We start from the raw sequence: 26,393 nt of genomic DNA on the forward strand, positions 1-26,393 counted from the left end.
CATTTATTTACTGTGGGTAGCACAATAATATTATGGTGTTAGTTTAGCACAGCAACAACTAGAAGATTAATTCTATTCTTAGTTTTGCAGATTCCATGTTTTTGCAAGTTTTAGTGGTGAAACATTCCTTTTGCTTTGCTTTTTTTTTATTGCATTTAAAGCATCATCAAAATGATTTCATTTTATATTAAATTTATCCATTGATCAAATATTAATTTGGCTCGATCTTCACTGTAGAAGAGCTGCTTGCACGCCATCCTTAAGCCGACATCCTTGAGCATCCTGGACCCGCTGACACATAATACGCAGTAGTATTATGTCTAATAATGATGCAAATGTATATAAGCTTAAAGCTTTTAATGTAGAAAAAATGTATAATGCAGGTAGCGGCAGAAGTAATACATGTGATGTAGTCCTTATATTAGGGGTAACAGTATGGGCTTCATAGGAAGGAAGGCTTTGCCTGTGTTGCCGTGTACGCGCGTGTGCTTTTATTTTGTTTCTCCAATTTGTTTTTGTTTGTTTTTTTCTTCTTCTTGATGTCCTACCTTCAAAGGCATCAAGTCCATAAGTAGTGTGGAGCCAGATAGCAGAATACCTTTCAGGATAACAGGTTTTCCTCACATTGCAGCCTTATAAACAAGACTTTTGCCGTGTGTGGCGTTCTTGTGGTACTGCAGAGCTAAGTAGTTTTACTGTCTGAGAAAAAGAACGGGTACAAAATGTGATTCAACTTTTCTGTTATGTGTTTGTGTTATAAGAGACTAGAAAGGAGATGGCGGACGAACCATAACGTTGAGAGCAAATACCAAATATACTGGAGAAAAGCCTGTTTTCCAAATGCATCTCAGTTGATTTTGGTGACGCTTGGGCCCCACACCCTTTTGTTTTGTCCCAAAACTGTACAAAAGTCTTTTGCGTAGAGTTACAACTACTGCGACATTGATGCTAGTTTTTGTTTTGTTTTAAAATCCAGTCTGCGGTGTTTTGTATTGTGTGTTAGCATTAAGCTAGTGGACTTTCATGAGACAAGGTTAATGTGGTTTGGTTAAATACACGGGAGTCATCTTTATGGGGTTCTCAGGAAACCAACATAATTCCACTTCCAAAAGGCCAAAACCTCACCAAAGCTACTGCAGCCCAATGGCAGAGCAGTGTGATCAGTTGAAAGAATGTCCAGACTTTCTTTTCTCCGGTTATGTACAGACACATACACACTAACCTAGGAAAAACTCTACCCGACTGTTGCCGTCTTGTCCTTCATATTTGACTCTAGTCCCGTGTAATTCAACAAAGTAATCTATTAGCATTAGCTCAGTGTAACACTTCAGACTTTCTCTTCCGTCGGACCCACTGGTGGGTTACAATGTTAACTCTGAAAAGTTAAAGATGCTAACTGCAGTGCCAATAGTAACGCTAACAAGGCCCTGACAATGTCGTTAATATCTGTAACTTTTTGAGAGTAGCGTAATTCAAACTACGTCAATAGTACCAGAGTGGAGCCCGTCACAGGGCAACTCAATTCACTCGTATGCATGATGAAACCAAACCAAACCTCAGTTTTCCCACACTGTTTGTCCGCCATGGACCTATTCCTTTAGCCGCAACACCTCTTCAGGAGACTCTGAAAGCCTTAAACTACGTTAAAACTACTTTGCACCGTGTTTACAGCTTGATTATTGTACCAGTATATACACTATTTGGGCTCTTTACACATAATCCTAATGCAATGTGGCACTTTTGTTTTACGAGTGTACAGTACTTTGCTTAAAAGGAAGGGGGTGTCAGGGGCAAGGCAGGGTTACTATGCGTCTTGACGCAAACACTGTGGAACTATTTAAAATGTGTTGCTGGGTTGTCAAACTGCCTTTCTTCTAAGTGCTTTAGAAAGGGTGACAAAATGTGTTTTGATTTCTCGGACAGACCCTGATTTGCTCTCACTGTTTCAACTCACGCGGCAGATGTCTTGTCTTTGTTTTCCCCCGTTCAACGACCGCTAGTGCATGTTTCTTTATGGGTCAGTATCAACATGAAGTGCCCTTAGTGTCCTCATCAGTTATCACTCTGTCTCTGAATAATTAAATGAAATTATGATGTCTGTGGACCAAACTTTTGCAAGCATACCAGACTGAGATTTTTTTGGTTTTGTTAGCCGTAGTAGTAGGCCATGGTTCAATGATAGTAAATCAAAAGAACATGACACGGTGTTATTGTCTATAACCTGACAAAACGAGTCATTTTGATGAAATATATTCTATTTTTCAGATCATATTGATCACTTTGCATGTGTCCACTATGGGGTAACTTGCCCTTGAAAAAACCCTCTTGACGTTTTCAGTGACATCACGACCAGCATTTTGTCTTTATCAATGGAAGCTGAAACGATGGATATGTGCAAAGTATTTTAGAATGTTTCATCATATTAGGTGTGTAGTTGGAAGTTATCAAGCTTAACGTGTCCACCGAGTCAATAACCTTTCAGAAATTCCCCCCCCAAAAAATTTTTTTTAATGTACTCATTAAATGCTCACATAAGTCCCCCCAAAAAAACATGTCCACCCTGTTGGCAACCGCACATAATTTGCTGCTCATCATTTTATTTTGAAAAAGTCCATTAAGCATTTCTAAACATTTAATATGAAGTTCAATGAAAAAGATTGAATTTTTGTGATAAAATGGGGACATCTCAATGGCACCTTACGCTAATATCGACTCATACCGTCTCACTGTTCATACTGCATTCATTGTTTTCAAATGTCTTCCGCTTTTTTTGTCTTCACACATGTTGATTAGTTTTTGGTTACTGCTGGCAGTGACTTTGGGCGCATGGACAGTTTTTCATACAGATACCACACAAACTACCTGTTTTTCCTTCATCACAGTGGATGTACTCTCTCACACACAAACACAAGTGTCCTCACAAAGACTCTCCAGGTTTTAAAACTATCATATTGCAATAAGAACATACCTCACCGTTTTTCGTCTTTTTCTGCAAAATCCATCCAATATGTATGTATGTCCTTGACAACACGAGACGCTGTTGCAACATCACAGTTCTCGCACACTTTTCATTGAACTTCTGTTGTTGTTGTTGACATGTATCGTTGATGACTCCGCTGCATGAATTTTGCCCGCAAAGCAGAGTTGGTAAAATGGAAAGTCAAGATAAATTCTGGTAGTCTGTCACTTCACTGCAGATGTAAATTATGAAAGAGCTCAGTCCAAATTGTTCATATCACTGAATGTGTTTTGTTGGACGCATTATCCACTTTGGATTTCCTTTTCATGTGCTGCCTCTTTGAGGAATTACAAAAAAAGATATTTCTCTTCCAACCACACTATTTGAGAAATGCACATTGTACGGGGAATGCTTCTTTTTTTTTTATTGATGTTTTTTTTTTTTTTTTTTTTACATTGATGTAGTTTTTATCCTCTTATGAAAAGGCTTTAGTTAAGGACAATAGGAGGAACTGTGGAATTAAATAATTGCTGCAACAAGCTGTTTTGATATTTATATTCTCAGGTTTGTTCTATTTTTCAGCATCAGGCTTTCTAGATTTCCTGTGCGACACAAGCATGTTTTATTTCTTTTTAGCTGATTAATTTATTACAAAATGTATCATTTGTGTGGTTTGATTCCTTTCATAACTACTTTTGTGATATGGAACCGCTAACAATAAAATAAAATAAAAAAGGGTTCCATTTTTTTGCTTGACAAAATGCTTTTTTTCTTCCTTTTTTTCCAATAAAAAGCCCTAAGTTTATTAAAGTGTCTATTTGTTGTGTAATATGTGATGAATCAATAATTTGACATACCAACCACATAAGTGTTAACAAGCCTTCAAAATCTCCTCTCTCACATGCAATGGGAGTGTCCGCTGAATATATGAAACCACTGAATTGGGGCGTGATTGGTTGTTACCTGAGCAACTGTGACGTGTCAAATGGCCGCTCACTGAGATGGAGAAAATAACCCATGGATTATGCATCTTAACTCATCTTCCACAAACGCAATATAAATCGGAATGCCGTGGTTAGACTAGTGGGGGCACTGGTGGGCCCATACAATGTTATTGTAAAGATTTATTTATTTTTCTAATTGAGGATTAATTTAGCCGTAAGTCCAAAAAATCATGCTATATTCCTGTCTTCAGTGCGGTCTCAAGTCAACTCAGTCTTCTTAACATTTGCTATAGAGCAGTGGTTCTCAAGCTTTTTTCAGTGGCGTACCCACTGTGGAATATTTTTTCAGCCAGGTACAGCACCCCCTAACCAGCGAAAAGCATCTCTGATTGAAGAAAAATAAATAAATAAAATAGAGTGCTGTGCCATCATTGTCTGATTTATCAAACTTTGGAACTCTATTTGTATTTATGTAGTCTCTTGAACTATTTGGAAATAAAAAGAAAGATACAACTAAAATAAATACATTAATTAATTATAAATAAATAAAGATTTGTGCACGTACAAATTATCAACGTAAAGTGTCAACTTTTGGGATCATAGTAAAGTTCTGTTCTCAAAAATAAATAATTAATAGCATTTTAAATAAAGTTTTCAAGATTGTCAGGCGATTCTTGGTGGCATATGACAAGTTGGGTCAAACCATCTTGGTATGGAGGAGATGCTGGGTTTTTAGGACACTGAAATTGAATAGCCTACTGAATATAAAATTCATTTTTAATAAAGATACTTTTTAAATGTATTTGAAAATTTCACGTACTCCCATTTGAGCACGACTGCTATAAAGTCAGTATTATATGTGTTTGCTGCTTTGTGTGTTTTGTAAGAAGAAGAAAAAAAATGTTAGGTCTATGCTAATTTCCATTTCTAATTTTGTGTTAGCATTAAGCTAGCAGACTTTAGTTTTGCAATATAGGGGGTGCAAAAGTATGTATGCAGTTAGAAAAATATAAGAGAGAGAAAACATAATAGTTATTATGTTTATTATATAAAAAAATGAAACGTTTTTTGTTTACTTAAAGGGATCAGTACTTTTACTTTCACCATTTTTTCTTTCTTTTTTCGGCTTCCAGCCGACTGCAAAATCTCAGTTCAAATCTGAGCGTCCTCCAACACAAGCACCCGGTGTTACAGTGTGCTGCACCCCTAATGTAATGGGTGACAGTCTCAATCATTTACCTACTGTTCCATGAAAAGAAAAGTTTTACTTAGAAAGTTAAAATAAATCAAATGTTTGTTATGCAACATTTTATCATCATTTGGTGGTCTTCCTTCTAACATGAATGAAATTATGCCTGTATGCACCTTCATTATTGGTTACTTATTTTGCAGCAGCCATACAAAATAATCATATTTAAAAATATTTTCATTATTTCTTTACCACCACCACCACATAGGCCTACTGATAGACATCCATAGTAGCTAAGAAGCAGCCAATTCACGCGGTGTGAATATGGGTCTTGCTGGAAGGAGTTCAAGGCTCTGCAAGCAAATATATTCCCTCATAATCACAGTCAGCTGCCAGATATTGAAACTGACTGCAAGTATTTGCTGACAGCGAAGGCTTTGTTTTTCACTGACAGTTCCTACCTCTGTAATGCATGTAAAGCCCTGTTACACTGAATTGATTAAACTGTTGTTCAAATGTATAATAGAATCTTCTTGACATATGTAAGATTTAAAATCTTATAAAAGGGTTAGCAAACTAGGACTCGTGGTTCATATGCGGCCCACTCCATTCTTTCTGGCCAACAGAGTATTTACTTAAAATGTATTAACCTGTATTCTTTGTATTATTCTTTTTATTATTATTAATTTGTCTAATCAAATAACATATCTACTGATGTTGTATAGTTTTACATTTACAATGAACATGTTTTTTTGCGAACTGAATTGGTTAATGAGCATAGTTTATTATTTTATTAAAATACACCAGGGTTCCCCAATTCCGGTCTTCGAGGGTCGGATTCCTGCAGGTTTTAGATGTTTTAGACGCCCCCTAGCACACCTGATTCATATAATCAGCTCATCAGCATGCCTGATAACAATCCTGATCTTTAGTATCAGGTGTGTTGGTGGTTGGAAACATCTCAAACCTGCAGGACTTCGGCCCTGGAGGACCAAAATTGGGGAACCCTGAAATACACAAAACTTTTATTTTTTTTCTTCTTTTTTTTTTACGTGTTGCATTAATCCATCAATTTCCCTTAAATGTTGTTTGGTTAAAAAAAATGGAAATGTATTTATTATACATTTTTTAATTAATTTACCTCATTAACTTAAATACTGTATGTATTAATGTTGAACAATTTTACATTTAAAATATTTTCGTGAACCAATTGGTTAATGAGCATGACATGAATTATTATTGATTAAAATACAGAAGGAAAAAAATAAATTTTACATGTTGCATTAATTCATCCATTTCCCCTTAGATTGGTTAGTTAAAATATATTAATTTTATATTAACTTTTCTCATTAAAAGAATGTGTCTATTATTCATAGTGAATAACTGTAATACAATTTAGTAGAAAACGAATTTGTTTCGTGTTGCATGACGAACATATTTAAGTGTTACACACACACTCACCGAGTGAGCGGATGCTTTCGAAATTGTCAAACTCGTATCCCGGCACACGACAATGAAACATTTCCACTTTTCTGTGTGATTTATTCACGTTTACGCCAAGATGATCGAATGAGGAAGACAGTCGAAAAATAATACGGCGAAACCTCAACGATAACGCGAGGAATGTATTAGAAACCAAACACCACACCACCAGCCAACCACCAGCGGCGTGTACTGCGGTCGGTTGTACAGTTCTGTACAGTCATGGACATGTTGGAAAAATCTCAAAATTGGATGTTACTGCACCCTGCGGTGAGTGTGTTGAATATGACACGAGTAAGTAAACGTGCTGCAAAAATACACTGTACGTGTGTATTTCTTCCAGTATGTCAAGATGAAGAACCTCGAGGTGGACGACAGCGAACAAGTCCATGCTGCTTTCCTTGTTTACATGGATCTCACTGAGGGTACGGTTGTCAAGTCAGCTGAAAACAAGAAAGCCGTTTGAGCATTAATTGTTATCTTCACTAGTAGAACGACTGCTTACTATACCGTCTCCAATACTGTATGACATTTCTGCACTTTGTACAATCTGTAGGACAACTACGTGGCAAGTGATTTAAAACTACAACAAGTTGCCACCTGCATGCTACTAGTACTACTAATATCAATAACAAAATGTTCATACTTGAAATTGAATAAATGCTTGAGCGGATTTAAGGAAAGCCATGAAGCAATTTTCTTGATATTCAGCATCAAGTGAAAGTACTAGTACACTCTTTATCCTAGGGCTGAGCAATAAATTGAATTAATCCGATAAATCACCATTTTAAAAATCGAATCGTTGAAAATTTGCTAAAATGTGAAATCGAATTTTGTTTTTTGGATTATTAAAAGCTCTTCTTATGTTCTGTTCCATTCAAATGTTTTTCTAAGTTGTAATTTTGTGGCAGAATGCTGGATGGGTGGTTTACAAGACATGTTTACATTAGCTACCAACTACTTAATTGTGGCATTTAAGAAATAACTATAAATGTTAAGTTTATGTTAAAACTAATTTAGAATCAGTATACATTATTGTTGTCTGAACATTTTGCACAGGAATTATTTTGGAATAAACGAATGTTGGGTTTATTAAAATAAAATTAATTAAAATCGTAATCGTCCTGAATGTCTGTAAAAATCGAGATATTATTTTTGGGCCATATCGCCCAGCCCCACTTTATCCTAAGCCAATTAAGTGCACTAGTATACACACCACGTTAGTAGAGCAGCTTTCTCTTACTACTAATGTGTTTTTCCACTACTGCCTAACATTTCTGCTTGGGATTTACTGATACCAGTATCTGTGTTGCTACTTTATGTACTTGTACTTCTGAGAATGCACTGATACTTCGACACTGATACCACTTCACCAGCCTGACATGCCAACGGGCAGGTGTCATGTCAGCCGTGCAGAGATACTTTATGGTAAACGTACTACTAGTTAAGATGTTGTTTTGCAGTTTTACATTCCTAGCAATAAAGTTGTCCTACTAGTGGACAAAGAGCATATTAGTAGTACATGGACCTCAGATTACTCAATGTCATTGAGATTTTATCTTTATTTAATTTTTTATTCATTTATTTTTCCTCCAAAAAGCACCGTAGTTTTGCCATGTACGTATATGAATGGTGCTATAGAATTCAACGTAACTTGGCCTTGCTGTTTGCAGTGCGTTACTGGAAAGAGGTGTCGTGTGTTAAAAGCGATGAACTCAAGCTGGTTTTGTTGGAGGCGAAAGAGAAGGAAGGATCGACCACGCTGTCAGTTCTCCCGCTGCCTGTGCATCGCTCTCTGAGCCACAACACGTGAGAGAGAAAAATCGGAATAATTTTGAATATGTCCATGTGTAAATCAGCAATCCAGTCCATGTACATATCAACAAAAGACAAATACTGTACTGTACTGACATAGCCTTCATCATCATGTGTATTGGTCGTTACCCGAGCCCTTCGGCAATGCATTGTCATATTCTGTCGACAGCAAGTGACAAAATGGCCGCTCCGGGTAGATTTTGCTGCTTAATTCATATTTCACAAATGTAATATTAATCAGAGTGCCGTGTTTAAACTAGCGGGGTTGCTATAACATATTATTGTAAAGTAAGGAACATTTTTGACCTGTCTTGGACATTGTTGAGTACATTTAGAACAGTGACTATCAAAGCCTGTTGATATGTTGGCGCCCTCTAGTGGTATGCAAACAATCAGGAAATTAAATGTTCAAACTGCAATTTATAGTGGCTTTAAAAAAACAATTTTTTTTTAAAGCCACTCAGAGACAGTCCAGTTGTATTTAACTTTTAAGTACAATACATAAGCATTTATTGTCTTAGAATGGTTTGCTTTCAAATATTTGTTTTGGTACAATTTTTATTGGACGAGTTAATTTGAATGAAAAATGTATTGTGTTTTCTCCCTTAACAGCATACGACACGTTTTGGATCGAGGTTTTCCTATGCTGCTGTGTGCTGTGGCCTCGGACTCCACGCTGGTCTACCAGAGGCTGACTGATGGCTTAGTGACCCCTGACCCACCAGCTGGTCCCTTCCAGGACGTGGGACGCCGGCAGCACAGGAAAAGACGGCAGCAGCAGTCCACATCGGGCGGCAAGCACAAATGATGGCGCATCTGTTTGGACGCCTATTTTTCCGGCCATGCCTCAGGTTGCCGCTCAGTTAGCTGGTGACGGTAAGGTTCACTTGATCAGAGTTCCTATCATCCAAAAATGCTTGTTTATGTTTATATGGTAGACGAATGGTCTCTCGAGACAAAAGATTCTGATTAGACGACGTGTGGCTATCAGTCTCGGGTAGGAAATGTCTTGACTGCAAATGGGAATATTGGCCCAATCTTTCTTGCAAAAGTTCCCCAAAATGCTTCTTCCTGACCTGCACGTCACCTCATAGACTTCAATTTGGATTTAGGTCTGGGCTCTGGCTGGGCTCTCCAAAGACAGACACGCAAAGGTATGCAAAACCTTTTGAACATTTACTCATCCTTGATATCGATCTTAAGGTCCATCTATGTTTAAGTATGTACAACCTTTGCCCTTAATACCAAGACAATTTAGTACACTAGTAGGATGACTGTGCCTTATTAGTAATGTTTATTTCCCACTACTAGTGCCCCCTCCTTGTACGACCTTAGGATGGCTGTGAAAAATGTGTTATAAATGCTCAACAATTTTATGCAAAGCCGTTCGAGCGTTTATTTGATATCATATCTATCCGAAGGTCGATGTACTAGTGCACTCATAGTAATACAATTCAGCATACTACTGTTTTTTTCCTCCACTACTAGTGACATTTTCGGCCTACTTTTACGACCTTAAGATAGATCTTAAGGATATTGAATGAAGTTGTGCTAGTAGTCAGACCCAAGTGTCAAAAGTAGCAGAGTAAGACTTAAAAGGCGTAGCTATACGCTACTAGTATAAACACGCTACTAGTGTGCAACTACATGCAACTAGTAGTTAAGTATGGCATTTCTGCACATGAATAGGACAATTTTGGCATACTAGTAGGACAACTAAATTTACTTGTAAGGCACAACTGTGCACTAGTAGACATGTGCACTGCTTGTACTCCTAGTAAAGCACTAGATGTTTACCAGTACAATTTTATCATGTCACTAGTACTAGTAGCATGCTGTTGTCAACTAGTGCAGTTTTGCCTCACGAGAAACATGTACTGTAGTTGTCGCACTAGTGCATGCCATTGGTACTACTAGTGTCATTATACAGTAAACATCTAGTGCTTCACAAGTAGTACTAGTATCATGCAGACTAGTCCATTATTTTCCCAATAGGAACATGTAGTTGTCCTATTAGTGTGCACAAATGCCATACAATTGTGGCACTAGCAGTGGAGAGGGTGTTACTAGTGCATGGCCGTTCTACTATTGCATGGAATTGTCCTACTAGTAAGGTCAAATAGCATACTAGTACATGGACCCTAAGATGGATATCAAGGCTATTATGGAATAAATGCTCAAACTGCATTCTTTTGTAATGTACCAAAAATTTGTTCTTGCTGGTTGAACTTTTACTTTTGATGCCAGCTTAAATTAACACATTTGAGTCAACAGCAGTGGAGTTCAGTTTAAAAAAAACAACAAAAAAAATACTTTTTAATTTTTTTTTTCTAGAAAAACAAAAGACCAACATGGACTTACACAGTAACACTGGTGAGTGAAATACAGACTCTGATTAATACGTGACTTCACCCAAGCGGGGTTCACCCGGACGCCATTTTGAAGCGGGTCAGTACGGAGTTAAGCCGGCCGTGTGAGTGCGTGTGAGCGTTTTCATGTGCGGTGATGACAGGAAGCGACCCTGAGCCTTGTTTCACATAAATATATGAGAAAGAAAGAAACGTGGGAAGACACACAGGCAGACATTTAGTGATTTGTAGAAAAGACATTTGTGTTGTTCTCTGGAATGCAGAAGCCAACCTGATGACTTTTCAGGGAGACAGATGGAGACAGTGGGCCTCATGCATGAAACATCTGTACGCACTCCTAATTCAATTGTTTCTTTGTTTGTAAATCACCGGTCTTACAGTCTCGTAAGCCGCATGGAAGCTGATTTGAAACCTCACTGAAAAAGCAAAAAAATATGAAAACATGACTCAAGGCAAAGGAATTGTAATTGCTGAATACATGTTTGTACTTTTACGTCTACCCCTGCCATCCAATTTAGGATCCAATTAGGAGATGGTATAATATACGCGTCTGTTTTTCTCCATAAATTTATGCAAGTGAAAAATCAGAAACCTTCATGCATGAAGCCCCATTTTCACATCCAGCCGCGTGTACCGGCGACTTTCAGGAGAAATTCAAGCAGAGCAGAGTTCCTCGTGATCCCGAAATCCCTGACATCCTGTGATGGCTTTTCAATAAAGTAAACTGAACCCAAGTCTTCACAATCAACTCGTGAACAGTCTTTTCATTTTTGGTCGTGGGATTCGACAAGAAGGAGCTTGGTATTGAGCAGGTTGTCATTCCGCCCGCTGCAATGTTGACGTCCTCTCCATCTGATGGCTGATGGATGCTGGCCCGTCGTGCTATGTCATGTCTTCCTCCTCTGAGCAGTAATCCTTGCCCTGGACGCAGTATCAAATATCAGCAAAATCATAGAATCTAAATTATACTCTTTTTTTTTTTTCATTTTTAAGTGGAAGTCAAACATGTTCTATGTGCACCCACGAGTCTAAACACAGTATGAATTTTGATTCGATTAATATTGCATCGGCGGAATGAGAATGAAGCAGAACAAGCCACCAGTTTTCATCGCCTCACATACGCAATGCGAGCCCGAGGGCACTTTGACTTCAATTCCGGTCAACAGCAGAGGGCGGTGGAATCTCAAAATGGCTTCGCCATATGAAAATATGTGGATGAATATGCTTGATTCACAAATGCAATATTAATCAGAATACCGTTTAAAAACACATGGGGCACATATTATAGAACACATTTTAAAAATAATATTTTTGACTTCCATTTTAACTGAGTTAACTTTTTAGGCAGAGCCATATTCTTGAACCACACAAAATTAAAGGTGAATGCAATAAAATATAAAACACGCACACAAAGCAGAAACACATTCTCAAGTAAAAAAAAAATATTTTAAAAAGCTAATAAGACTCCTTAATCACTGCCATTGACGGGTATCGACGTCAAAAATTCATTTGAACTATTTCTATTAGTTTAAAAAACTATTTTTGTTAACAAGAGTATGAAAACCTCAAATTTGTTATTGTACATTTAGAACAAATATAAAATGGGTGATTAATTGTGAGTTAACTAGTAAAGTCATGCGATTAATTATGATTAAAAATTGTAATCGCCTGACGTCCCAAATTTTTATGAATGTTTTCTTTTTTAATTCATTCACTGCCATTGATGGCTATAAACGTCAAAAATTCATTTCAACTTTTACTATTAGTTTAACTTTTTTTTTCTACTTTTGTTAACAAGAGTATGAAAAACAAGAATGTTATTGTACATTTAGAACAGATATAAAATGTGTGATTAATCGTGAGTTAACTATTGAAATCATGCGATTAATTAGAATTATAAAATGTAATTGCCTGTCGCCCCTAATTTTTAATAATCTTTTTTTTTTTTATGAATTTATGGCAGTGAATGAGTTAAAAAATAAAAGCAGTACAGAAAATCGATAGAGTGGTACCCTGAGACACAAGTGACCTGATTTACACATTTTTACTAACTTAAGGTACGAGTGCTGTCCGGTGGCTGCAAACTCAACACATGTATACAGATACAAGCATATATATATATATATATATATATATATATATACACACACACACACATATAGAGAGTGGATCAGCGCCATTTCCATTAATTTTAATGAGGAGGGATGGCTTGTGATTTCCATTACGAGTGTGGTCAAGGCACCACTAATAACACCACTACAATAAATCAAGTTGGCAGATTTTATGGTTTGTTGTGTCGTCACTTGCCACAGATATGCCTCAACCGGGATTAATCAGTGATATTATTTAGTAATTATACAAAGATATAAAGTTAAAATGTGGCACGTGTGCTTTCATAATACCTTTTCAATTTTCTCATCAAGCATCCGGAAGAATTCTTGCTGGCTCTCTGAGGAATGAATGCTCCTGTGAGGACAAAACACGTTAAGGGGTGTGCACGGTAACGTGATAACCGTAAAACACAAATGTGATGTTGATATGGAAATGCGACATGATTGGCCAGTCAACTCTTACAGTATTTTTCCATCTTCATTAGATCCGGTCTCATCCATCTGTTGACTTTTTCTGAGTAAAGCACTTTTTTCCTTCAGGATATAAAACAAAAAAAAGACAGCGGACAGCAATCAATATCCTATATTTTCAAAAAAAACTCTTGTGTCTTCCCTTACACTGCGGGAGCCATGCAGTATGATGTTGTCACAAGATTGAAAGTGGATGTTTTTTTTTTACAATGAGTGAAAAGTTGATTTGATACATTTGAGTAAACCTATTTTCCTTCATTCATCAGAAAATAAATGTATACATTTTAGCATTCAGTATGCAATAATAATAATAACAAATGTAACAAACCGTGCTATCCTGGCCATCCACTCCTGCCTCTTCTCCACTGATGTACTTGACTTTCTCCACTCCTTTCATCTTGTACTCATCTATGAGCGAACGAGAGAGACAAAAGAGGCAGAGAGGAGCACATCTCCTCGTGTTAATCCACGGCAGCGACGCCCGGCGGCCCAAATCCTCCCCTCTCCTCTCGGTTCACATGCAGTTCTCGCACTTCAATTCTCGGCTAAGTAATTATGTACTTGATTTCTCACGCAGCGGCCCAAATCCTCTCTTCACAATGCTTGGCGAGCGGCAAACACACGAGGTGTCAGCCTGATTCTCCTCTCGCCGCGTTTTCTCTCACGGCCTCCCACGCTTTCAGAGAGCCAGGGACGAAAATACTCATTACCAGCAAACATCCAACTATCGTAGGAAATATAAATCATCTTTTGAGGATTCAGTGCACTGCAAATTACAATGTTGCCTCCCGGGGTATATATCGTCTGATTCCACATTACTTACAGTATTCGCACAATTTAACGTTAAATATCAACTTTTTGCCATTCATTTTCAATTGGATAGATATTGAACTTTTCACTTTCCACGCCCGCTTCCATGCATTCAACTCATCATCATTTCCAGCTCTCGGATACTGCTCAGTGGCACAGTTAAAGGTAAAGTGCATTGTCCAGTAACCAGGAGGTTGCAGGTTCAAATCTAATATTTGGCTGTAGATTGCAAATATATCCATGGCCATTGCTTTGTACAAAACTTTAAAATATAAATACTAGGGGTGTGCCAAAAAGTCGATTCTCATTTAGTACGATTCAGAATCGATTTTAAATGTCCCAAAATCGATTTTATTTAAATTATTTTATACTGTCTTGCCTTTGTCTGTGTGTGCCTTTATTTGGGGTGCTGTTCATGTTGTACCCGGTTTGGCTACTGAGGGGCAGTATGGTTCCACGCGGTTTAATACACTGCTAAGTTGTAGCCACATTAGAGAGTAGAAGGAAAAAGTCACGATCAAGTTATTAAAATAAAAGTTGTTTTTTTGCAGTGTGGAGACATTCTTTTGAGTGATAAAAGTGCCGTGAGTAGCGCGCTAATTAGCATTAGCGAGTCAGACGAGTAAATCATTACAATTCCTTGCACATCTATAGATTGAAGCAAAAATCATTGTCAATCAAATAATTTTGAATTAAAAAATCCTCCTTAATCGAAAATCGATTCTGAATCGAATCGCAGGCCCAAAAATCTGAATCGAATCGTGAGACATTCAAAGATTCCCACCCCTAATAAAAACGCCATGAGCTACAACAATTCACATAACTCAGTTCTTAGAGCAATTGCCTCACACCACGGAGAACCTGGGTTCAAATCCCGCTTGGATCACATTTTAGTACATTCCATGATTCGATACCAGCTGACTATCATATTAGGAAATGGATTATAATTTCTCTGAAATGATTAAATCCCACCTTAAACAGATTGCAATTCAAGTTATCTTTTTATTCATTTGTCATTTAACTACAATTAAAAATGTGTCATTTTCCACATAACTTATCGTTCAGTTTACTTCATAAGCACATGTATTCAAATCTTAGCTTTCAGCTAATAGCATTCACATTTTCAGCATTCCCACACAATTTCTGCAGAAATTGCACTTAGTCTAGTATAATAATAACATTCTTCTTCTGTTTGAATTATTCTTAGTAAGTCACAGTGTCCCATCACCAATGAGCTATTTTTGGGCTTGGGGCTAACTAGTATCCACTGGCAGCCTGGCAACATTTTTTTTTTTTAATGGACAACGCACGTTAACAGAGAAAAAAGATATCAGTGTTTGCAGTGTCTTGTTTACCTTGCGCTCTTCCTCTATATGTAACTCACCCTTCCGTTCCCCTCTTTGCTCCAGGGGAGGGGAGGGGGGAAGTTAATTGGAGGCAATTAACTCCAAAGTGGCAGCTGTTTTACTCAACTCTAGTGTTTATTGAAACCTTGACTTTCTAAAACCACTGTAAACCGTCAAGCCGGTAATCAACCCATGCCTAGTAAACATGCTGTGAGTAATTGACACCCCCCAAAAATGATGTATCACAACATATTTCCTTGACACCATCACTACTTTCCTATTAGCCAATCCTTTGATGCCACCTTGTGGCATCATCTATGATTTAGCAGCCCGTGAATAAAGTATTTGTTTTTAATTGATCGCTCTCAAAAAGGTGTCAATCAAGACGAAGCGCTATTCTGTTGTTGTATGTTGTGTCCATTGTGGCCGTCTTGTGTGCGCAGTCAACTGACCAGAGAAGAGGTCTCCATTGCTGTGGGCTTTGCTCTGGTCCTCTTCACTGTTGGGCACTGCGGACACCTGCTTGGTGGAGGTGCAGCCCATCTCCTCCTCCTCAGCCTCGCCCCTCCTCACCCCCGGACATCGCGGTCAAGTCTGGAGGGAAGCGAGAGAGCGTAGAAATACAGATACATGAGTTAAAAAAAAAAAAGACTGGTTACTGTATTGGGAAAGTCAAGTAAAACATATTCTTTGCAATATTATGTTCTATGTGCCCCCTATAGTCTAATCACGGCATTATGGTTGATATTGCGTTTGTGGAATATGAATTAAGCAGAAAAATCCACCCATTTTTATCCATATCATGGAGCGGCCATTTTGCAACTTGTTGCTGACTGAAAATGACATCAGTGTGACATCACGGCTCACCTGTTTTCTGAGTTTGGTCATGTGATGTTCGCAAGCTGAGCCGTGATTGGTTGTTACCTGACAATAGAGCGACTGTGATGCCATTTTCCACAGCAAGTAGCAAAATGGCCGCCCCCTGAGATGGATACAAACGGGTGAGTTTTTCTGCGTTATTAATCAGAATGCTGTGTTTAGCCTACTGGGGGCGCATAGAACATAATATTGTAAATTTTGTAAAGAGAAGGTTTGACTTCTTCACCTATAAAGCAGAATGATTCGACGCAAGTAAATTTAGTTTACATTAGCAGTGACTCATTTGTTTTAAACTTTGTCATTATTACTATTTTCTTTTTAAATTATATTAAATTGTACTAATTACGTTTACTTAAGTCATATATGTAGCAACAGTGCCATTTAAGTACAATTTGGACAAGTGACACTATTGGAATTCTAAAGCAGACATAAAACACAAAATAATTGAACCTCGATAACCTCTTGAAGATGCTAATTTTTTACAGAACTTTTGCTCCCCGTGCTAGCAGCTTGAAAGCGCTCATTTCTCATCATCAATTAGTCATGAAGCAGCAGCACCGCCCTCGGTTTAAAGCGCATCTCATTCCCAGCCCTTCTTTGGTGTGACAATGACTAGCCGGGCTCGGTCCACGCACACCAGCACCGATCTTGCCAAAAAGGGTGCACGGTGGTGCCAGCTGCACCGCAACAATGGATCCTTTTTCCCCTCCCTCTCTCCACAGGCCGTTCAGTGGGGTCATTGATTAGTGCATCGAGGGGTGGGGGTGGGGTTACACTCTCAAGGATTAAACTGGCGGCTGCTCCATCCACCACAGACCTGATCTATAAAAGTGAGCTGCATCAGGCTGTGGGCCAGGGATTGATCCCTCTTGATGAACCAGCTGAAAGTCCAGATGCGGTTATCTGATCCAGACACACAACAACACAACCTTTTTTTTTGTTTTTTTTACCTTCGGGTTGACTGCAGTCCATAATCACTCATCAGTCATTCAAGATTTGTAAGATATGAAGGTTTTGATTCAGTTTTAAAACTGTCAACGCGAGCCAGGCGAGGCGTATGGGAAATGTGACACATATAAGTAATGAGAGGCGGGGGGGAAATAGGAAAAAAAAAACAGCCATCTCACATCACCACTGACGCGAAGCTTTTCAACTGCCGACAAATAAGATAGGGGCAAATTTACCTCTCAGGGGTATCCATAGTTAAGGGATCAGTCCTCAAGTTTCAGATCAGAGAGGGTTTTTTGGAGCCAGACAGACCGCATCTGCGCCTCTTGGTTGGAGGCAGCATCCGAAGTCGAGATGCAGTCAGTCCGTCTGCCAGCTGTCTGGCCGGACGCTGGATGCTGCCGATTTGATTGTACCTTCAACTCAATATAAACACACATCCAAGCCGCACCATGAGAAACATGAAATTAAACAACTCTAGGACATACAAAAAAAAAATCATCTGTGTTTTCAAATCAACTGTGCGAGACGGTCTCCTCGACTCGACAGGGGGAAATCCACTGCCGAGTTGCAGTGGCTTCAGTTGCGATACGGACGTATTTCACCGGCGCACAGCTCACTTCCGTCCAACTCATTTCTTCCGTATCGGTAACTTGACAGGAAAAAAAAAAGAAACACTTGTGAAGTTTGGCATCTCAAAGCTGTGAAAGTTTACACGTGTGATTTGTTTAGCGTTCCAGCAGGATGATTTTACTGACAATGATCGCTCGTGTGGCGGACGGATTGCCGCTCGCCGCTTCCATGCAAGAAAATGACCAGGTTTGAATGGAAAGCTAGCTCGATTCATCAAAGTCTTCTGAATTTTTTCAAATATTTGACGCTCGCTTGCTAATCCCCAATAATATAACGATGATAAAACGATACCTCAAGTTTTTGTGCCGTGTTTGAAAATTCGGCGTATAAATTTGGATTGTTCTTTTTGAATAAAATCAGAATACTCAGTGATATTTTACCTGTAAAAAAAAGGTGACACCACAAAACATACAGCTGAAAACACAATTTATTCACACATAATGGGCCTGTTTAAATGAACACAAAGTTATAATTATGTTGTATGAATGGCAAAAGGTGGATACGCAGTTAAATTGTTCCTTGTGCCATCTAGTGGAAGAGCATTCATGAAAGAAAATTATTAGTTGTCAACCATATGGGACCATATGTTTCATAAAATAAACCTCACGGGCTTTTCAATACGGTGTGGTAAACTTTTAATAAATAAAAAAACAACATGAAACTGTCAATCATTTGGATTTCATCTTGTCTGTCACACATGGCCAAATACCCAATACACTACTCAACAAGTTCAAGATATTATGCTTTGAGTTAAAATTTCAAAATGAACCTAACTGCACTTAACTTTAAAACAGGTGAACTTAATTTGACTTTCTCTGATAACTTTCTCAATGTTGTTACTGCCAGTCAGGAAGAGACCTCCAGCAGTATCAGAGTCAAGCCAAGCAGCTGTGCCGCAAACTCAATGCTCAAAGTCCAGACCGTTGCACCTTGGAAGCGAAGGACATGAGTTTTCAGTAAGTCAAGACAGAACGCGAGTTACATAAATATGTAGCAGTTTTACCCAACACACATTTAAATGCATTAAAATTGTGTCAAGCTGTTTGTCACTCTCACTTCCAATTAAGTTTGAAACTGACAAAAAGAATATATAAATAATCATTGTATACTTAAACACATACATGCTAAACTAAACTGTTTAATTTCATCTAACAAAGCACAATATAACGGGTTAACTGTATTTAATTTTGTGAGGAAAACTATTCGTAAAATTAGATCCTTGTTCACATTGATGTCCAGTTGATTGCCTTACAAATTTGGTCTTATTTTCAGTTATTTAATAGCAGATGGCGTTTGCTACCTTGCCCTTTGCGAGCCATCTTTCCCCAAGAAGATTGTCTTTGCCTACCTCGATGACCTTCAGAGTGAGTTTTCTGACCAGTATGGAAGGAAGATAGCCACAGTGACGAGGCCGTACTCCTTCATTGAGTTTGGTAAGGTTCACATAACAATGTCTCCTCAGCTCTTTCTATATTTAAAAAATATATTTTTTTTTTCTTTCTAGACACCTACATCCAGAAAACCAAAAAGTCCTACATTGACAGCAGGGCCAGGAGGAACTTGGGTAGTATCAACACAGAGCTGCAAGATGTTCAAAGGATTATGGTGGCCAACATTGAAGAAGTTCTGCAACGCGGAGAAGCGCTTTCCGGTAAGTTATTATTTTACATAAGTATTTTCTGGCCAGGTTGCAAAAAATTAAACACATGAAAGATTATTTTAAGTTGTCCTGTCTAATTTGAATAAAGATAGCACAAAATGGCGGCAAGTTGTTATATTTGTACCCCTAATTGAGTGAACGTTCTAAGCAAACTTGTACTGTAGACATTTGTGTATTTTTCGACCAGCCCTAGACACAAAAGCCAGCAATCTATCCACCTTGTCCAAGAAGTACCGCAGCGACGCCAAGTACCTCAACACCCGCTCCACATACGCAAAAGTGGCTGCCGTTTCCGTCTTCTTCATCACGCTCGTCGTCTACGTTCGCTTCTGGTGGCTCTGATGGAATTTTGACAATCTTAGGAGGGATTTCTCCGTGAGCAGCGCATTTAAATTGATTATCACTGTGCCTTTGCAGGGGAGCGAGAATTAATTGGTTATAATATGGAAAGGGATTTGAGCATGTATTCAAAATCCTTGATGTTTATCTTGAAGTGATGGGTTTTGAGTAAATGCTCAAACAGCGGCCATATATGATGAAGGTAAATGTTTGAACAGTGGCCATGTTATGGACAATGAGTGTAGAGCGAGTTTGGGGAAGTCTTGCTGTGGAAGCAGCAGGCTCTCTGTGGTGCGTTCAAGAAGTTGAACTGTGGTGACGAGTCTTGTTTACATGTTTGTTTTAGGGTGATGTCCAAGTTTCACCTTGTAGGATAAACATCTTTAAGTTAAGCCTTCAAAACTGTGACTACAAAAAGTTTATTGTTCAATGCTGTAAGTCTTAAAAGGATTAAAAGAAAATATATCCAAATGTTTTTTTTTCCTTCTTATAAACATTTATTAATCAGTATATACACAGCCCATACAAACCAGATTGTCAGACATTTTACGACTACATACCAAAAATCCTGCTTCTACAAAAGTGTATCACATCACTGTACCTAATATTGTGTCTTGAAAGTATACACAATATTCCTCAGACGTCTCCTCTTGGTCAAACTAAACAAAAAACATCTCAGTTATGTTTTATTACATCTAAAATAACTAAATGGCACACCAGATGCACAATTTTTGACTATATCAGGAACCACATAGCAATTTAAAAATGATGGAGTTTTTAAAAGTGGTGAGACTCTGCTTGTCTCCATAGTTTGTGGGTAGCAAATAATTTGCACCAGCGGGTCATTTTCTCCTCGTTGATGACAGAGTTCAGCATCTCCAGTTTTAGCCCTGCATGTTGCGGGGTGAACATGACCAGGGGGACTCACGCCAACATGTCAAAGTCGTCTCTCTGCAAGAGAAGCGGCGGCCAATTAAACTCCATAAAAAAGCCTTCAGTGATCTTGTCTATTTTAAATATGAAGTAGTACTTTGCGAGTCAGAAAATCTAACAGCAACGCTCACCTCGTCATTGTAATTCATGACATGCTGTTTGATCTTTGAGGAATCCACCCAGGTAACAAAATCTTCCATATTTCTGCAAAGATGCAAAATGATTCCCTACATTCCAAAGTCTGCAGCAGCTCATTTTGAAACATTTCAATGAAGATAACTTTCCAGACCTTGTGATGAGAAACGCTGGATCTGTGACAACTTCTGGGCCCACACGCACATCTGTGAGCAAGTCAAGGTCCGCTGGAACACATTTTCACCTGAGACGCATTCAGAACCATCCAATACAAATGTGCAGACAATAGTAGTGAAGGATACGTCCTTGCTCAATGAAGGTGATGGCTGTTTTCAGGTTCTGGGCCATGCGAAGGGTCTGCATGATGCAGGGAAGCCGCCTCCTGTGTGACAACAATTATTAGAAGGACACATGATGGAATCAAGTTACAACACGAGAAAAAAAAGGAGTTGCTATAAAAGGATTACTGAGTTAAAATGCAAACAGTATATGAAATATGTAATACCATAAAACATATTAGAATGAATGAAATCATTAACATAATAAAAGGACATACAGATAAATGCGCACTCACATTTCAGTTGTATTTAAATTTCAAGTAAAGTATTCTTTAGGAACTACTCGCTTGACACAGAGGTTGCAGTTATGCTTTACGCCAGACGTGGCAGTCACGAGTAAAAAAAAAAAAAAAGTGACTTGACTACACAATTCAATTGTCTCCTTAAACTGTATAGCCTACACCGGTCCTCGGGTACCCCTATCCAGCCTGTTTTCTATGTCTCCCTCAGCCAACACAGGTGATTCAAACGATCACCTCATCAGCCTGATAATGATCCTCATCTATGTTGGCTGAGGGGTACCCGAGGACCGGTTGAGAGCCACTGGCCTACACAGCCGCCACCAAGTACATTTCTGAGGCGGGGCAAACCTAACCAAACAGACAGCGGAGCGGGGAAAAAACAATCTGTCGAGAGCGGAAGTTATGTCTTCTGGGCACATTTTGAGCGTTCTTACCGTTGATAAGTGCATGTAGTGCTTCTCCCAGTCTTATTGATGGCATTTTCGCCGTCGAAACAAAAGAAAACGTGAAAACACCGCAGAGAAATCAATGTAATAAAGTTAGGCGGCCATAACGAGTGGCAACGTAAGAGGGCCGCCGGTGGCTTCACTTCTCGCGATAGTGTGTCATCGGAGATATAAAGGTAGAGCTGTGAAATGCGATGGTCGACTACCTTTTTTATTTTAAACAAATGAAAAATACTGGGGTTTTAATTATCTTAATTTAATTACAAGCATTACAAGTGACAAAAGTGAATTCCTATTTCTAAAACTGTTTCACTCTGGTCCTATCACTTGTTATAAAGTAGGTAGAAACGAGATTGTAGTACCTGTTATTGACCACTTGAAGGCGCCATAGAGTAAATGCTTGCTAATGAAGTGTCAATACATGTGCTGGTACAGTTGACAAAGTATTGGTGCATCATGGGGCTTCATTATGGGGAGAGATTTGTCTCAAAAATATTCACACAAATAAATTTGTGTTTTTCAGATCCACAAATATATCCGCAATTTTCACGTCTTTTTTAATTTTGTGTGTGTATTTTCCATGACTTTTGCTTGCAAGTTGTCGAAAGTGCGTTTGTGGATCGTTGCGCACGCGCATTTATTTTTGAGACAAACATCATGCTGTTTCGAAATATTCACACAGACACACACAAGCTCTCAGATATTCATGTGGGTCTAAGGCCCGTTCCACCGTTAAAGTTAACCGTGCCATTTACGGTGTCAGTACCAGATGTGATCGGGCTGCTAGATTGTATCGGGATCACCTACAAATGACGTCACGCTACAGGATTGGCTGTAAATTGTCCGTTTACAAAATTTTAATAAAGTTATATGAAAAAAAATTACGGTAAAACATTGCAAATAAATGAATAAAGCTGTCATTGAAATAACAAAATTTATGGACTAAAATTGTAAAAGCGTGAATAAACCTAATAATATAAAAGCAGGATACTTTAAGATTGAAGAAATAATAAATAAATAAATAGATTGAAGCGCCTTCGCGCTTGCCGGTGACGTCACTACCGCAGCGGTATCGAAATGCGCGATTCACTTTGGGTTGTTTTCTTTTTTTAGCTGTTCACAAATCACAATACATCACAAAAAACAGTCTGAATGATAATAGGAATAATTACAATTCTGAACTCACAACTTTTGTCACATGTCAGGCAATTGATTTGTGTATTTATCAAAACAAGAAACATTACCGGTGACCTCTCTTTGGAATCACCTCCCACTAAATGTTGGGCAAGCCCCCCCTCTCTGTCCATTTTTAGAACTCATCTTAAAAAACATTTTTTTATTCTTTCTCTTTTGACTCAGCATGAGACTTGGCATTGTATTACTGCTAAGCGGTAGCGTGCGCATAACTCTCATCAGAATAATCACCAATGTCAAATTCAAGCCCTCGATAGACTTTCTTTTTCTTGCGCTCAACGGGCATCATGAAGGCAGCATTTGCCACCAACACAGAGTTGACCACACTGTTAAAAAGTTAGCGGCAGTCCTTTGGTGTGTTAACTTTAACAGCAAGTTAGCAGCCGGTTAAAGTTAACAGAGTTTTGAACAACAAGATGGCAGTGCCGTTAAAGTTAACGGTCTGTTAAATCTTAAATTCTTGGGAGGAGTTACGGCAGCCTCGCGGCTTCAAAAGTGTTTAAGTCCTATCGGATATCCAGTAATATATACAGAACAGTGCATCGGCCAAAGAGCAACGGGCCGTTTCTTGTTTAAAAATGGAAATTGAAAAACGGAAATCGAGCCGTTATCTGATCTTCTATTATGTGTTAATCTTACAAAATTCGGGAAACAAAATGTGACCTTAATTTGTTTCCCTCGAGTTTGTTTTAGTTTCACTCGAAAGACACTCTTCTTCTTTGGTCGCGGCTGCTTTATTGGCGTAGAAGAAGAAAGTTTTAAAGCAGAAGAAGAGCGTCTTTCGAGTGAAAGCGAAACAAGCTCAAGGGAAACTAACTAAGGTTGCATTTTGTTTCCCGACTTGTGCAAAATAAACACATAATGGAAGGTCAGATAAAGACTCGATTTCTGTTTTTCAATGTCCAATTTTAAACGAGAAACGGAAACAGCTCGTTCCTGTTCAATGGAGACAGCAACACTGCCTCCCCGTGGACGGCGGAGGAACGGGCCTTAGACACATATGAATATCTGAGAGCTTGTGTGTGTGTGAATGTCTCGAAACAACGTGATGTTTGTCTCAAAAATAAATGCGTGTGCGCAACAATCCACAAATGCACTTTCGACAACTTGCAAGCAAAAGTGATGGAAAATGCACACAAAATCAAAAAATGTGAAAATCGCGGATATCTTTGTGGATCTGAAAAACACGTGAAAATCACAAATGTATTTGTGATTTTCACATTTCAATATTTTTGAGACAAATCTCTCCCCATATGTGACACCCAAAAAAGAGAGAAAGGGGAAAAAATTATCTGCAGATTGGCATTGAAAAAGACATCATAATACAAAAAAATATGCTTAAAGAAAATAATGGTGTTTTTAACGTCTGTATTTTGTGTTGTTGCTCCATATATGGCCACAAACATACAGTAGTAAGAGTTTTACCTGCAGAACGATGAGGCTGTCACTTTCTCTGCGAGGGCCAGATTCTGTTTGGTGGGGATGAGTCCAGTGCTGTAACTATGAAAAAGGATCAATGTATGAGTTTCATTATAGTCTTGTTTACAAATTAACCCAATTAGATGCTTATTTCGTGGCCATGGATTAGGTGTAATGTGTGCATGAAATAGAATACATAAATCATTATTCATACAAATGTAAAGCATTTTTTTAAGGGGAGAAAAACTGTTTCAGCAAGTTTGTTATTCATGCTGCATGGACTATGAGGTTTCTGCTTCCATTTTCAGTTTTGTGTATCACTTCAACACTGTATGTAAAATGGGAAAACCCCTACGATTTGGGAAATTACAGCTTTCATCTTACTAAAATAAATGTATTTCCTCTTTTCTAAGGTTATTTGAAAACTGCCAAATACAAATACGTACACTCTCAATTAATTGCAGACTTGGCCATTCGTATTGTGGCCAGGAAGTAGCTGTGGGTCGTACTGGACTATTTGTTCAGCAAATCGAGCGCACATTCTCCAGAAGTAAAATGACATCGTTCTGGGACGGTGCGCTTCATTTGCTTACCCAGACGTCCACGTTGGTCATTGGAATAATATTAATCCAACAAGGACTGTATTTCATTGCCACGTTGTATTTCTAAGTTTTAAAACTCCACTCACAGTTTTTCTAGTAGATGATGTGTGCTCTGAGCTCTGAATCCATCTTTCTCGTCCAGGTCTCGGATTTTCTGTACCAGGTCCCTGATGTTACGGCTCAACTTGTTGTACCTAAGAGCGCAACACCACTTTTACTCCTCGTTAAACATGCATTTCCCTTTTGCTTCATATACACTGTTTCATATTTGTATACAGTACACAGCAAAAGGAGCTCAAGCTCTGAGCCAAACGTTGCTTACTTAGTGTAGTCCTCCCGCTTCTCGATGCGGTATTTCCTCAACACTTTGACCTCGTGAATGTTGTTGTCCACCTCCCAGTTAATAAAGTCTACCTTCTTCAATAACTTCTTCTCATGGTACTTCAATTTACGGACCATTTTGTAATATTTACAATTCCTTTCTTGTGCTTACTATTTTCATTCACACGTTGGAGACACGGGAAGCACGCGTTGTTCTTCGTTGGTGAAAACCGGAACCCTGATGATAAACAGTGCCACCTCTTGACAAGACTCGGAAATGTATGGGGAGAGATTTGAAATGTTTATGTAGCAATTTTCACAGAAAACCTTGCCCATTGCCACCCTCTTAAAATATTGGCCTACGTCTTATTTTGGCCCCAAAAATATTTATTTATTTAATTATTTGTCTTAAACATCTCCTCGTGATGCTGCTACAATCGGCTGCTTGTACATCGTTAGGTAAACAGATCATTAATTTCAACCCCTGAAATTCAATTATTAATGCATTTAATATAATCAGCATTTGGTTCAATTTTTCGTGTTTTCTGTACCCCTACCACCACCACCACCGCCTTTATTATAACAACATTAAGGCACCATGATGCTCTCACATGTGGGCAAGAAGAGTCACACCAAACCGGACACAGTCAAACACACAAAAAACAAAATGAGCGCACTCGTAGGGATCTGCGGTAGCCCAAACCTCTCCACAAATTTAATGTTATATACGAGTAGACTGCCGGAACGAATTAAATTGTAACTCACCCTACCATGCACTACTATGGGGGCGCCTGAATTTTGTCGATTC

General features: G+C 38.5%; 4 protein-coding genes across 6 annotated transcripts; 2 read left to right on the forward strand and 2 right to left on the reverse strand.

Moving 5' to 3' along the window:
- The first annotated feature begins 6,548 nt into the window (after positions 1-6,548).
- Positions 6,549-11,502, forward strand: tsen15 (TSEN15 tRNA splicing endonuclease subunit). The gene is made up of 4 exons (XM_077556175.1): positions 6,549-6,844; positions 6,918-6,999; positions 8,248-8,383; positions 9,002-11,502. Exons 1-4 carry the CDS (start codon positions 6,797-6,799, stop codon positions 9,195-9,197), a joined length of 462 nt encoding a protein of 153 aa, XP_077412301.1. The 5' UTR covers positions 6,549-6,796; the 3' UTR covers positions 9,198-11,502.
- Positions 10,672-17,905, reverse strand: LOC144043003 (uncharacterized protein C1orf21 homolog). 3 transcript variants are annotated; one of them, XM_077556177.1, is made up of 6 exons: positions 17,560-17,905; positions 15,949-16,090; positions 13,669-13,748; positions 13,333-13,403; positions 13,161-13,224; positions 10,672-11,679 (listed from the first exon to the last, which is right to left on the reverse strand). In XM_077556177.1, the coding sequence occupies exons 2-6, from the start codon at positions 16,037-16,039 to the stop codon at positions 11,641-11,643; spliced, it is 345 nt and encodes a 114-aa protein (XP_077412303.1). In that variant the 5' UTR covers positions 16,040-16,090; positions 17,560-17,905; the 3' UTR covers positions 10,672-11,640. The 3 variants fall into 3 exon arrangements, with proteins under 3 accessions (XP_077412303.1, XP_077412305.1, XP_077412304.1); XM_077556179.1 differs by lacking the exon at positions 17,560-17,905 and adding an exon at positions 16,835-17,058; XM_077556178.1 differs by lacking the exon at positions 17,560-17,905 and adding an exon at positions 16,826-17,058.
- A 14-nt stretch (positions 17,906-17,919) lies between these two features.
- On the forward strand, positions 17,920-20,426 carry LOC144043000 (vesicle-trafficking protein SEC22b-like). The gene is made up of 5 exons (XM_077556173.1): positions 17,920-18,142; positions 18,803-18,912; positions 19,229-19,389; positions 19,461-19,607; positions 19,804-20,426. Exons 1-5 carry the CDS (start codon positions 18,068-18,070, stop codon positions 19,956-19,958), a joined length of 648 nt encoding a protein of 215 aa, XP_077412299.1. The 5' UTR covers positions 17,920-18,067; the 3' UTR covers positions 19,959-20,426.
- Positions 20,427-20,626: 200 nt separating this feature from the next.
- Positions 20,627-25,904, reverse strand: imp3 (IMP U3 small nucleolar ribonucleoprotein 3). Its single transcript, XM_077556174.1, has 7 exons — positions 25,587-25,904; positions 25,351-25,458; positions 24,669-24,743; positions 21,326-21,405; positions 21,178-21,229; positions 21,020-21,092; positions 20,627-20,906 (listed from the first exon to the last, which is right to left on the reverse strand). Exons 1-7 carry the CDS (start codon positions 25,721-25,723, stop codon positions 20,880-20,882), a joined length of 552 nt encoding a protein of 183 aa, XP_077412300.1. The 5' UTR covers positions 25,724-25,904; the 3' UTR covers positions 20,627-20,879.
- Positions 25,905-26,393: the final 489 nt, after the last annotated feature.

Source organism: Vanacampus margaritifer, chromosome 2, assembly GCF_051991255.1.
Source record: "Vanacampus margaritifer isolate UIUO_Vmar chromosome 2, RoL_Vmar_1.0, whole genome shotgun sequence".
Taxonomy (NCBI): Eukaryota; Metazoa; Chordata; class Actinopteri; order Syngnathiformes; family Syngnathidae; genus Vanacampus; species Vanacampus margaritifer.

Coding starts and splice junctions, on each gene's coding strand:
- tsen15 (XM_077556175.1), top strand. CDS start 6,797: ATGGACATGTTGGAAAAATCTCAAAATTGGATGTTACTGCACCCTGCG. Junction 6,845..6,917: donor GGATGTTACTGCACCCTGCG/GTGAGTGTGTTG, acceptor TATTTCTTCCAG/TATGTCAAGATGAAGAACCT. Junction 7,000..8,247: donor TTACATGGATCTCACTGAGG/GTACGGTTGTCA, acceptor TGCTGTTTGCAG/TGCGTTACTGGAAAGAGGTG.
- LOC144043003 (XM_077556177.1), bottom strand. CDS start 16,039: ATGGGCTGCACCTCCACCAAGCAGGTGTCCGCAGTGCCCAACAGTGAA. Junction 13,749..15,948: donor CAATGGAGACCTCTTCTCTG/GTCAGTTGACTG, acceptor GTTCGCTCATAG/ATGAGTACAAGATGAAAGGA. Junction 13,225..13,332: donor AATGAAGATGGAAAAATACT/GTAAGAGTTGAC, acceptor TTGTCCTCACAG/GAGCATTCATTCCTCAGAGA.
- LOC144043000 (XM_077556173.1), top strand. CDS start 18,068: ATGATTTTACTGACAATGATCGCTCGTGTGGCGGACGGATTGCCGCTC. Junction 18,913..19,228: donor GCGAAGGACATGAGTTTTCA/GTAAGTCAAGAC, acceptor TCTTATTTTCAG/TTATTTAATAGCAGATGGCG. Junction 19,608..19,803: donor ACGCGGAGAAGCGCTTTCCG/GTAAGTTATTAT, acceptor TTTTTCGACCAG/CCCTAGACACAAAAGCCAGC.
- imp3 (XM_077556174.1), bottom strand. CDS start 25,723: ATGGTCCGTAAATTGAAGTACCATGAGAAGAAGTTATTGAAGAAGGTA. Junction 25,459..25,586: donor AAGCGGGAGGACTACACTAA/GTAAGCAACGTT, acceptor TTGCGCTCTTAG/GTACAACAAGTTGAGCCGTA. Junction 20,907..21,019: donor TCATGAATTACAATGACGAG/GTGAGCGTTGCT, acceptor CTTCTCTTGCAG/AGAGACGACTTTGACATGTT.